General features: G+C 38.3%; 1 protein-coding gene across 3 annotated transcripts in view; it reads right to left on the bottom strand.

Moving 5' to 3' along the window:
* The window catches only part of HEPACAM2 (HEPACAM family member 2), a gene marked incomplete at its 3' end in the record, with an annotated part of 39,935 nt that extends 28,419 nt beyond the window's left edge, over nucleotides 1-11,516 (bottom strand). For all 3 annotated transcript variants that reach the window (XM_081079869.1, XM_081079870.1, XM_081079871.1), the window contains exons 1-3: nucleotides 11,323-11,516; nucleotides 3,583-3,933; nucleotides 1,940-2,224 (exon numbers count right to left, since the gene is read on the bottom strand). In XM_081079869.1, coding sequence (XP_080935995.1) covers nucleotides 1,940-2,224; nucleotides 3,583-3,933; nucleotides 11,323-11,401 — 715 coding nt within the window. In that variant the 5' untranslated portion in view covers nucleotides 11,402-11,516. The remainder of the gene's footprint in view (nucleotides 1-1,939; nucleotides 2,225-3,582; nucleotides 3,934-11,322) is intronic.
* Between the last annotated feature and the right edge of the window lie 2,145 nt (nucleotides 11,517-13,661).

The following is a 13,661-nucleotide window of genomic DNA, read 5'->3' as shown; positions in this document are numbered from 1 at the left end:
CTTCAGATGACATGGAATTAACTAGAGCATATGGTCCCCAAAAAACATCGATCAGGTTTTCTTCAATAAATAAGGAATGCTCCAACACAGTCTCACTTTCTGTTGTCTCACCACATTGAATCCTCAGGATGAATATTCAGTAGGTAATATTTGGTTGGTTTAATATCTTGTTTTGCATTTTGTACCTTTTTATGTGAATGTAAACCATGTAGACAAAACAAGAAGGCTGGTCTACATAGCACTAGATTTGATTCGCTTTGATCACATTTTCTTGCACTGTGTTTAAGTAACTTGAATGGTTAGGTCTGTGCTACTTGGAGTTGAATGGAAGTTTTAATTCATGTCAGAATAACCTTATTCAGTCAAGAATGTGACCACATAATAAATAGACTGTACCAAATCTGAATTTTTCACTCCAATTCAATGCTATTCATGCAGATCGTCACTCCATATTTTCTCTGTGAATCTATTTCTCAGCCTAGGCTTTAGAGCAGACAGAATATTTCACAATGTTGTCTAAATAAAGTTTATGTAAAACTACTGTAAAATACAACTAAAAGATCAGCTATAAAAATAATACCATTTTTAACACAATATAACTAGTATCTGTAACAAATCTTATAATTTGCTTGCAGTGTGTGGTGTTTGGGTATTTCTTGGTGAAAACTGTAATTTCCTTCTTGTTTGCCACTCTTTAATAACTTTTTTGTTTGTTTGTTTCCGAGTAAAGGAACTGGTTCATCTTTAAGACACTGAATTCTGAATTTACCAGGCTTAATTCTACCCTTGTGGTTCAACCAGCTGAAACCTGCCCCCCTCACACCACGGGGTGAGAAGTTTTCCTCTGCCGTGGCTCACTTTGCTTGTTATGCTGCTGTTGTAGCTATGCTCTAAGCTACATGGTGACTGATAGGAAGACTTCTCCAGTGGGATAGGCCGCTGGTTCTCAACCAGGGGAGATTTTGCCCCCTCTCCCCTTCCTCGTACCCCAGGAAACATACAGCAATGTCCAGAGACTTTTTCAGTTGTCACAGCCAGAGGCATGTAGTGGTATATTAGTGGTATGTAGTGGTTAGAAGCCCGCTACAAGGGATGCTGTTAAACATCCTATAATGCATAGGGTAGCCCCCATAACAAAGAGATGTTCAGCCCAAAATATCACTAGTGTGAAGGTTGGGAACCTGCAAAGCTGAAATTAGAATGCAAAATTAAACATGTTAGAGGTGGTGCTATGGAGTAGAGAGGACTGGGTTAAAAATACAATAAGTAAAGGGATCTTGTTTGGGTTGGTGATGATGTTATGACATGAACTGAAGAGTTAGATGAACTTAACTCTGTACGTGAGGTTAAGTAACAACAACAGAAAAAAGGACATAATCGAAAATCTGAAAGAAAATCGAAATCTGAAATAATCACTGTTCCCTGGGAAACTGAATACTTAACTGTGGAATAATTAAGTTTTCTCTATGATCCTCCCTACACCCTGACTCTGAAAAGCCGAAAGTGGGCAGAGAAAACAGCCGTGCTTTGGAACACACTACCCACACATTCCCCATAACCTGGGAATATTCTTCTTCCCTATGATCAGCGACAGAGCACATCCCTCTCCTAGTTTACCAACTTTTCCCCCTGGGGATGAGTACATTAGTGCCTTCCACAGGGTTCCAGGTTCTTGAAATTGAGGTTTCTATTTGCCACTAGAAGTAAAGTCACACAATTGACTAAGCCACAAAATATATCCTGAAAATCCCTTGGCCAGTATCTCAACTTGATCGTCAAGAAATAGGGTTGAGTAAGTTAATATACTTCATGATAAGACAGTGCCCCGGAAGTGTGATTACGACTGCCTACAATAATAGAGAAAACCAGATGACATCTGGTGCTTACAGTCTTTGTGAGAACTTCCCAGAAGCAGACTCATGATATTTTTAAAACTTACAATATATGGTGGGCATAACGATGTCACTTTCCATCTCACTGACAGGGTTCTTCACGAGGCAACTGTAATTCCCAATGTCTTCTTTGGTCACTGGAGCAATATGAAGAGTGTTGTTTTGGGAAGAAAAGGAGTTGGTGGGGCTGGTATGGACAGGTCTCCCATTTTTCAGCCACTGGTAAACCAGCCGGGTGCCCCCTTCCACGAGGCATGTCAGGGTCATGTTCCCCACATACTCCACAGCCCCAGAGGAAGGCTGAGTCTGCACCACCGGTTTTGTGACAGGGTCTGCAATATCAAGAGAGACACAAATGATTTTGCCACTACCGAGTTACAACGAAAGTCTATGAGGTCTCTCAAATAATAAATCCTGAGGAAATGATTTGATAGTTTTACACTTTGTAAATGTAAACAGTTCAGGCAATTAAAGAAGAGAATAAAAAAGTTAGAGAAAATGCATTAGGGGGAGTGAGCTTATACTTTATATAAGGTGGTCAGGAAAGGCTTCACAGATGAAGTGACATTTGGGCTGACACCTAAAGGAAACAGGAGGGGACCATGCTATTATCTAGGAGAAAATCAATCTAGGTAGAGGGAACAAGCAAAGCCTGAGGTGTGAATGTCTTTGGCCTGATCTAGGAAGAGCAAGGAGACCAGTGTGGCCAGAACAGAGTGAGTGAGGGGAAAAGAGGTAGGAAGTGGGATCACATAGGTGTTGGGTAGGTGAGGAGATCACCTTGTAGGCCATTGTTAGTACTTTGATTTTTATTCTGAATGAAAAGAAGGCTGTGAGAGGATTCTAAGCTACAGGGGGCAGGAGTGGAAGCCCGGATGCGAGGAGGCAGGCTATGCAGACAGTCCAAGCCAGAGCTGATGGTGGGAGGGAGTGGGGCCGTCGTGGGGCTGCTGAGAAGTGACTGAACTCTTGAATATTTTGAAGGTGAAGCTGACAGGATTAACTCATGAACTGGATGGGAGATGGGAAAGAAAGAGGGGGTCCATGGTGGTGGCAGACTTGGCATAAGCAATTGGCAGAATGGAGTTGGTCTTTACTAAAATGGAGAAATGTTTAAAAAACAGGTTTAGAGAGCAAAATGAGATTTGGGGCTTTGGACATAGTGTATTTAAGGTATGCCACTTATATACCTTAATAAGGGAAATAAGTATCTGAAAGTTAGCTGACCCCAGTCTCTCTCAGAGGACATTACTAGCAACTTCTGTTGTTTCTTAAGTATGGTCCTTGAGCAAGTCTCATCTTTCCCCAGTGTGCCAAAATAAAAATCTTTGTGACAAAAAGAGGGCTCTTCCCAGGATGCATTGTGCTACTGAGAAAATAAAATTTTCTCCATCTTATTATATCAGCAACTTTATACTTGATAGTTTCCAGGCTAACAAAAGGCTCTACGTATTGCTTGATTATCCTTAGCTGGGCATCGTGCATATCCTTTACGTGCATGTCTCATTTAATTCTCAGAAAGCCTCCTGAGGTAGATAATGTCATTCGTGATGAGACACTGGAGTTTTGAAGGTTAATTAATTTGCCCAAAGTTGCAGAGCCAGGACCTAAAACCCAAGCAGTCTAATCTCCTGAGGCATTGCTAACGGCCATGCTACCCAGCTGCCCATGTCACTTATAGTAGACTCACCATCAACGGTGACTTGTATCCTCTGACGAGCTGACAGAGTTCTATTTCCATGAATGTTGACCTTCACGATGTAATTGCCTTCGTCAGTGAACTGCAGTGGGTTGATGAGCAGAGATGCATTGGGTGGCATCATGGTGAACTTGTGTCTGTATTCCAAGTCGGGAACCACAGACTTGTTCACGGAGCCCAGTAAATATTTAGGCATCGTGTGGGGTCTCTCAAATAGCCATATGATCTGGACGTCTGATGCTGAAGTGTGGAAACCGTAGTGCACAGGGAGGTAGAGGGCCTGACCCCTGATGCCATGGACGGTGTGTGATGGCACTGCCACCTTCAGCCCTGAGCAAGCACCTGTCACAAAGGAAAGGAAAGCAGTCAAGACCCTTAGCCACATTTCACAACCTAAAGAGGCAGTGCAGAGAGAACCTGATCAGGCGATAATCCCTTTCAAAGAAGAAACGCTTCTAGGTACTGAACATTCTAGTACCGGTCACCTGAAGAAGTAAATATTTGTCTCTGAAACCTGCATTTAAAAAACTCCCCACCCAAAGTCTATGTCGACTGCATGACTTCTTAAAAGGCAAGATGAAAAAGAAAAGCAGAAGTTATTATCTATGACTGTTAAAGAATAATGGGAAAAGGAGAACTGGGAAAGAGTATTAGTTCTAAAGTCCATGAAACATTTAAAATATTTTGAAATTGTGATTGTATTCATGTCTGAGTCATCGCATATCCTAATGAAACTAGACTTTGAGAAACATTGAGGGGCTACTTCCTTTTAAGACTTTCTCCAAAGTCTTTTGAAATGGCTTGATATTCCATTATTGGAAGTTTTTCCTTTGAACTAACACTTTGCCAAATGCAGATATCCCAAGGCAAGTTGGTATGAAACCATTATCAGTCATGATCAGGCATTCCTGTGCAGAGGCAGGAATCTGATTGGAGTGTTTAAGAAACAGCCAGAGGCAGGAGCCCATGGTGCAGAGTGCCCGAAGAGGAGCAGGTAAGATAGGAGGTCAGCAAGGTGGCAGGGGCCAGATCAGGCAGGGCTGGAGGGTCACGGGAAACACTTCGGCAGTTTTGCTTTGAGTGAGATGGGGGTGTAACTGGAGTTTTGTGAGCAGACAAAATAAATAATATAAATGATCTTATTTATTTATTGTTTTTTAGGTCTAGTCTAGCTGCTGTGAGCACAGACTGAAATAGGGACAAGGGCGGGGTGGGAGACCACCCAGGAGGTGACTGCAATAAAGTAGGCAAGAGATGACCATGCTGTAGAGCAGGATGACAGTGAAAGAGAAGGTGAGAGAAGGTTGGTAGTGCTAAGAGGATCTGAGGACACGTGGAGGGTGGGATAGAAGAAATCAGAGTCAAGAATGATTTCAGGTTGTTGACCTGATCAACTGGAAGAATGAAGTTGACCTTTATCAATGGACAACTAGTAAATTACATCATGGGGAAGACTGTGGGCAGAACAAGTTTTCTGGGAAGATCAGGAATCCGTTTTGGACATGTTCCTTTTAGCTGCCCATTGGACATCCAAGGGGGAACACCAAAAGGGTATACTGGGCACGAAAGTCTGGTTAAAGTGGATTTAAGAGGGAGAGAGGGTCCTGGAGGGTCTTGGGCCGCGGAGCTCTGCACAGTGTGTATCCTTGGCTCCTGGTCTCCTGCTGGCCTGGGTTGTTTGGGCCTAGGTACTCACTGTTATGTCTGCAGGTTTCTTTCTAGTTGCTGGCACTTTGAGATTTCCCCATCTTTACCGTGAGCCAGGATATATTGTTTTACTTTATCTAGCATTTCTATGTATTTGCAGTTGAGAAGAGAGTCTTCCTTAGTTTAGGCTACCATATTTCTAAAATCCTAATTAAAATCTCTTTGCTTCAAAATCCTCATTTTAAAAGTAGCAATATGGTGCCCACATCATAGAAACATTGAAATAGCGGGGGAGGGAATGGAAGGAATTTAAATGTGAAGGATTTTGAACAGTGAGGGAAAAAAGAAAGGAAGTTGGAGACAGTGAGTATAGACAACACTTCTGGGGAATTTTGCTGTGAAGGGGAGCAAAATAACGTTGTTTTCTTCTTTTTTTCTTAGGATGGATGCTGAACAGCATGTTAGTAGCTACTGGAATGATTCACTAGGAAGACAAATCTTGATGAAGCAGAATACAGATGGATGAAGATGGAGTGAAATCCTGGGTGAGAAGAGATGGAAATTTGGGCACAAACAGAAATATCTTGCAATTGTTATCTCACAGAAAGAGTTTGTCTACTGGGTGCTAGCAGAGCCAAGTACTCAACAATGAGAACTGCAGTGGAGAAAGACTGGCTTAGTTTATTATGAATGGTGCCACCCAGGAGAACAGGAAGCTACGGCTCAAAGGTCGGAACTCTTCCACGGCATGTAGTTTACAGATTATGTAGGGCAAAAATCACAAGACATCGTGGGATAGGGGGCTCAAGGTCATGTTGGGAGTGGATTGGTTGGAGGCGAAGTAAAGGTAATAAATCATTTCTTCAGGTCTTGAGGACAGCTCTGAGGTCTGCTCTGGTGCCCCTCTGTCTGGCTTTATGGAAAAGTAGCCAGGGGTTCGTTCCACCTTAGGGCTCAGGAGCTGAAACGTAACTTAGATCAAGATATTATCTTTAGCTTAACAGAAACCCATACCTTGTGACCCTTAGTCATGGCAGGGCCATTGTTTCTGGTTGCCTTGGGGCGTTAATGACTAGTGAGGGAAAGGGCTAAGGCTCACAGGGCATGCTTGGAAGAAGCTGAACAGAGTGTTGAGGCTACATATTAAGTGAAAACCATACATTAAATCAGGATCCTCGGTTTCACAATTTCAGTTTTCTCATATACAAAATGTTTCTTTCAGTGCTTCCCCTTTTCATCGCTACTAGGAAGGGGATCTTTAAGCTCTATCAAAGTCTTGTTATGAAAAGCCACTGAAATGAGGAAGGGAAAGGTAGCAAGGCCTGTTGTAGGATGATTTCTTTGGAGAAACTGCAAGATGTGTGTAGGGCTGCTCCTATGAGGAATCAAGTTCTACCAACAGTAAATTTCTCTCCTCCCTTCCCAGGTGGACAGGTCAAACCAAAGATTTCCATGTTTTTTGTCTTTGACTAACTGTTAGAGGAGTGAGACTGTTGGGCTAGCAGGGAAGTGAGAGTGAATAACTTAGGAGGAGAAAGCACAGAGAGGAGGATCAGAGAGCGAGCAGGGGCTCCTAGATGCTTAACTGAAACTGACTATATAGACTGAAAGTTAGGTGACTCTGTGGGAAAAATAAATATGCCTTTCAGTTTCCTTGGGCTCTGTGTGTATTTGTGATTGACCTGTAAGATTTTTTTCCCCCTCTGGTAATGGGCTGTACCTGCATGTTCATTTTAGTGATTTGGTCCATAACAAAGGAGTTACAAAGGTATGAGGATTTGCTTCTGTTTTCTTTCCTGGCAAGTGCGGAATGTTAAATTTGTAGTTGTTCCTAATTTGAATCATTAGAAAAAGAATGAACTGGTTGCTGGGAATTCTAAAGAGCAGGTAAAGTGGATTGCAGAAAAGGAGTAGTAGTTTCTGCAAGGAAATCATAAGAGAGAGAAGGGAAGATGAGAGAGTAAATCTAGGACTTAAAACTAGTAATGTCTGAGATATGGGAAGCAGAGGCTGACAGAACGAAATGAAGTTCTCGAAGTCATAGATTTATAAAGACACCGGGCATTTCGATGGGAGATCAGTACAGGAAAAGATTCCTCTCAGTATATGTGTTATTTGTGCAAAACAACATGCATTTACATGCCTTTCATTGAAATTGGTGATAGGAAGCCCTGACAAGTTCCTAGTAAGCCACACATTAAAAACTAGATATTTAGTACCCATTATTAGTAACTTATATAAAATGCAATTTCCACGATATTTTTTGTGTTGCTGTCTTCTTTTTTTACTTCAGTGCATATGAAAATATTTATGAGGGTTTCATCATTCATTCCTGATCTTGGACACCCTTATCCTACTTCCACCGTGTAGTCTTAAATCTATCACTTGCTAATTGCCTTGAAATAAGGGATTTTAGGAGCTTATTTTCTAAACTTGCAGCGAGATTACTGTGTTTGATACTTTGATAAAGTTAAAAATTCATTAAATGTGAGATGTTAGTAAAGGACACATGCTTGGGACAGAAGGGGGACTGGTTAAGTGACCTTAGTAAGTCTTTATTCTCTAGACCTCAGTTTTCTCCTGTGCAACAGGGGGGTAATATTAGATGAGGTCTAAGGCCTCTCTTACTCTTTATGTTGTTGACATTCTGAGGTGCTTTTCTCAGGGTAGCAGCTACCGTACATTTGAAGGTGAAAGGTCCATATTTAACAGAGAGGGCCCAAAGAATTTTGAAGTATCGAGTCTCAGGTTTTAGTCCACTTATTATGTTGTCAATCCCTGGATATCTTTTAATAAATCAGCAAGTCTGTGTTTCCTACCAAGGAATCAAAAGGGATGGTGAGCAGCCACATCACTGTCTTTGAGAAAATGCACTGGAAAAAGCTGCATGGTTGCTGACATAAAACTCAGTAGTTGCCTCTGATAGTGAACAGTTTGGTCATTGATTTATTCATCCATTTAATGCATTTCACAGCCCAACCTAGAAACCACTGTTAGACTGAGATGTAGAGCTAGATGGCCTGAACGCAATTCTGACCAGTCTGTTCTTGTTGTTTGGGGATGTCATTGCAAACGTCCTTCTTTACTTTTTTCCTTTTTTGAAATGGATAAGAACCATTTCTTATCTACTTTTTTTTTGTACTTGTGGTTGAAAAAGATAAACTGATATTGCAATATTCTGAAATGGTGCAATATTCTGAAATAAAAAGCACTTTATTACTGTGGAGTGCTAGCATGACTAGAATAGAAATGTTGGTGACTTTCAGATCTTTAATCAGAATGCTGGATCTTAAGTATGAAAAGACTGATTAGAGAGTCGACCACTGAAGTTACGGGAAACAAATTCTATTTAATAAAATATTAAGTACGAATATTGCAGCCAGGTAAAAATGAAACTACTTTAGTAGAAAATACATTTTATATGCAATTACAATATTGTTTAAAGAGTGTAAACTAGTTCTTCGGGCCATTTTAGAAACTGCATCACACCTTAAATAATATATTGCCATTAATATCGGGGAATATATTCAATGCTTATCACATTAAATGATACAAAGTCATGTCATCTGAATTTTTTTCAAATATATATATGATCGTGAGAGATGGCACAGCTGTTAACAACAGCTGTGTGCTTAGGTTGCCTACACCATTTTTTATCAGATAAATTATAGGTAGCAAGTTATAAGAATGTCATCAAGGAATAAAATTTTCTTTACACAGTATCTTATCTAAGCCACCTAAAATCTTGCCATTTTGCAGGAAAGACATGAACCTGTTGATATGATGCAATCCTTACTTGTAGTGAACTCTGGGGACTGGACAGATAATTGGATGCTTCCTCTACGTTTTAGGAACACATACTGTCTTGCCATTGCTGTGTTTCCCACTACAGATGTGATGACTCCATGCTGTCAAAACAATAGTTTATTAACTTAAAAAAATTAGCTTCATTCTGAGAATTTTTCTAGTGCTATTTTGTAGTTGAATGAGAAAACCGAAAGAACTCAAACTATTGATTTTAGAAAGTCAACCTCTGTGTGAATAAACTTCAATAGAATGATATTAGATTGATGATATTTTAACTTCCTTTTGATACTCCAAATATTTGGACTTAAATACAAGTTATTATTAAATTAACTAATACTTTTTGAATATGAAAAAGAAAAACTCTTACACATCCTGCATATAGGGCATTATACTAATCTGGAGAAACATCACTAATACCATTAATAATCTGACATCAAAATCATAGCCATAATCTCCCCTGTAGAGACTCCCTTAAACTATGAAACAACAGCATTTTAAAGGAATGTCCAGTGTTAAGAACACCTAAAGTCGTATTGTAAAATTTATGTATATTCCAGCAACAAATGACTCCCTAGATGAGTTTCACTGTGTTGAATATAAACATCAGACTTCACAAAGTGACCTCTAGCTGTAGCTCAAAATAGTTGGCATTTATTTCCCCATTATCATGTATGATATTAACAACCATAACACAACCATTGTTGACTGGAAATAAACTCTTGCGTCTTTATAGAAAATAGAAATTATGAAGTTTTACTTTGAATAGACTTTAGAAACTACATATTGGGCTTCCAATTTTTAAGGTTTTTTCTTTTTTTAAAGAGAAAACAAACAGATAATTCAATATTCCAAAAAAATTATAAAGATCTCCGCATTACCTATGGTCTTCACAACACACTACCAATGGAAAAAAGTAAATTTGTGTAAGAAAGAAAGTCTTAAAGGATAATAACTGCTTTAACTACTTATGAACATGTTAGTTCTCTAAAGTATATTTTAATTTAGTTGAATTCATCAAGTGAATTGTCTCTAAGGTTTTCTTAAAGCCAATTACAAAAGCATTACTTATAAAACAACAGCAGTTTTGTTGTTATAAAATTAAAAATAAGTAGTGCACTGACAAATGATAGTTTCAAGTCACAGAAAAATGCACAAAGATAAAAAGCCAGTTATGATAATTGATTTTTCTAAAAATTAAAAAAAAAAACCAACTAAAAATCTATGTAGGTTTGAATTTGACAACATAAAGTACTGGGGCAATTTTACGACTATGGAATACTGAAACACTTTTTAAAAAACTCTATAAACTGTACATTTCAAATATGTGGGATATGTACATTAGGTATAAATAACAATCCCAGTTAGAATGAAAACTATAATGAAATACACCAGTGAAAGCAAGGGTCTAAACTAATGAAGAAGGCTAAAACTTAAATTGCTTATTTAGCTAAGTTCTTAAAATTTAAGAAATAAAATCATTTTTGAATTCTTATCTGTTGAATAGAAACAAGAGACTAACTTGACTTTAAAAACTGATAAACAGAAAGAATGAAAAAGAGAAGATCTGGTGAAAATAATGATGGCATAGAAACAGTGCTAATGTTGGAGAAAGACTCCTTTAAACTCTAAGGATAGAGAGAATGAGGAAAAAATATTCAAGTACAGAAAAACATTTTAATAGCCACTGGGCAAAAAGAAAGGCTAAAGTCATTTTGGAGAAATAATACTTTTTAAAGCACATTTCTTACTATTGTGTATAAGATATTTTTTGTCAGTTTGGAACCTTACCTTTTTCCATATTTGATAAGATAGGTAATTTAAAATGAAGTAGAGCTAACAGTTTGCTACAATATCTTTAATAAAAACAGCAGAAAAACATTTTCATAAGTTGTTTTGATTTTCACTATAAGCAGTCACAAATTCATGGCCTATAAGAATATTTGCCAAAATGAAATATACTAAAGACTACTGAACCTATATGTAAAGTCTGTAAAAAGAATAAACTCATTAGGTTCTTAGAATGTTTTAACCTTCTTAAGGAGTCCTGTTGACAATGACTGTTGTTCTAAGAAAACAGTAACCATCTATTTATTGAACCTTATTTCTCCTAATGTTCCTGTTTCTTTGCTGGGACAAAGTGTGTTACTGTTTAAAAGGTTCTGAGCTGTTCTTCAATTATCTGAGTGAATCTACAGAATAAAGCAAATATTTACCTTACGCCTGCAATTAAAAAAAACACAACAACAACAGCTAAAACACGATTTATGCATGCCTTACCTAAGAGAAGGAGGTATATTTTGCACTGAAAGACCCCAACGGTGCTTCTGACGGGCTCCATGAAAGCATCCTGTCCCATGCATACAGTGCCCTGTTTGTAGTGACAACTTGGTTCATGGACCAGCAGCTGCTGGTTTATTTGCTAGGGAAATTAGCAGTGAGGTAACAGACCCTATCCTGCCTCTTGCTTCTGTGATTTGAATACAGAATGAATGTGTATACAAAGGACACACCGGGAGTGGGAACACCTGTTATATGTTCTGCAAGAACACAGGCTTATGACTTTCAGAACAGCTTCTTAGCAATTATCAGTAATTGTCAGCATATTTCATGAATTATTCTTTGTTACTAATAATCACATGAAGGAAAACATCCTTTTGGTGACTTTTCTGAGAAACAGTACGCTTTCCTAACTAGAGCATGTTGTGAAATTTCCTGAAAAACAAAAGCTGTTTTCCTATCATGCTAAACTATGGCATTATTTTGAAATTTAAAAAAATTTTCTGTGAAAGTTGAGGTAATGCACATATCTGCTAAACAGTTATAAATCATCATGAAGTCATTAAGTAGCATGTGAAAGTTCTACCAAAAAATCAAAACACAGCACCTGAGTATCTTTAAAAATGTGTTTTTCTATGTAGTATTTCCTCTTACAAATGTCTGAAATGATTTTATTGAATCTATGGATTCATATTATTTTAAAAAGCAAACCACAGGTGGTTTCCAAGTGACACTGAATCATGGGCTGGCATAGTTATAATGAAAAGCCTATGCCAACAGATAATACCGTGTTTCCCCCAAAATAAGACTTAGCTGGACCATCAGCTCTAATGTGTTTTATTTTGAGCAAAAATTAATGTAAGACCTGGTCTTAATTTACTATAATGTAATATGATATAAGACCCCGTCCTATATTAATTTTTGCTCCAAAAGACGCATTAGAGCTGATTGTCTGACTAGGTCTTATTTTCAGGGAAATACAGTACCTGAGGCCGCATTTTCACAGCTGAAGCACAGAGGAAGTGAACCAATGGCCCGGAGCTCTCGCCTCTACTGTGGTGTCTGGGCCACAGGTTTTCAGTTTGCTTGCCCTCTTCACTGCCACGGCAGCAGGCATTTTGAACACTTCTGCTTAATTTACTAAGTTATAGGTTAACCCCCATTTCATTTCATTTCATGTCATTTACTGCAAGGCTCTAGTCCGACCCTACCGCTATATAAAATAAAAAGTGTATAACTAAATCTGCATTCAATCAGGCAAAATTCCTTGCATTAATCATTTTTAACAATAAATTCTCACTGAAGAAGTACAATGATAAGAGGGGAAGGAAGAATATTCCTTTAGTGTAATTAAAGACAAAAAAAGGATTGGTAGTTATTTTGGAATCCAGGTTTGGAAACACTTTCTGTATTAAAGCTCCCAACTCTTCCAGAAGTACCTCTATAGGCAAAGAAAGTGAGTGCCTGCTGGAAACCTGAGCCCTCTTCAGGGATCTCCATGCTTCAGAAAAACGGCAAGAGCTTCCCCCCAGGTAATTACTATACCATAACTTTCTCTGTGCTATCTCTAAATCGTATTTATGTCTATTGCAGCACTTATCTCATTAACCTCAATTACTCTAACTTCGTGTTTATTTTCCCTCTGGGCTTCTTGAAAACAGAGACAGCTCTTATTCATTTATGAATCCTTAGCACCCAGCATAGTGCTTAACTAGTATTTTTGTTAAGTTCTGTCCCCCACCCCAGAAATAAACCCCAAATGCTCCTTGGCCCATGTCTTCTGATTCTCAGTTCATGCTTAAGAATTGCATGTAAATTTTAATATTGGATTGGATAAAATTCAATTCGGAAAGTAATGTGGAAGTTCTATAGATTCCACATGGACTCCCTTTATATCTCTGAAATCAATATTAATCTCCAATTGCCTTTATTAAATAAGCTCTTTCCAGTTTCAAACCCAATGCTGGCTCATGATGATGTTTTTTGGGTCCTGTGCAAAATGAGAGAAAGAAAATGTAGTTTTTCCTAATTTTAAATTTACTCAATTTAAAGGAGTGATTTTTATTGAGTGTTTTATGTTTCTTTGGTGTTACATTTAAAAATATCCTCTTTTCTGACATAGGTTATAACAGATGCTACATAAATAAATTATGAATAAATAATTGGTAAGTAGATAAGTAATGTTACCAATAAATAAACAATTGGTAAGTAAATGACAAAATGAATCATAGTTGTGAGCTTGTCACGTCATGGCACACATTAAAAAATAATACCTGTATGGCACATCTTGGTAAAGAGCTACCTGGCATAACCATGACAAAGCGCCCTCTAGTGGTAGG

Source organism: Rhinolophus hipposideros (genome assembly GCF_964194185.1).
Source record: "Rhinolophus hipposideros genome assembly, chromosome: 18".
NCBI lineage: Eukaryota > Metazoa > Chordata > Mammalia > Chiroptera > Rhinolophidae > Rhinolophus > Rhinolophus hipposideros.
Note: the sequence above shows the minus strand (reverse complement) of the source record. Positions and strands in the feature narration are given on the sequence as shown.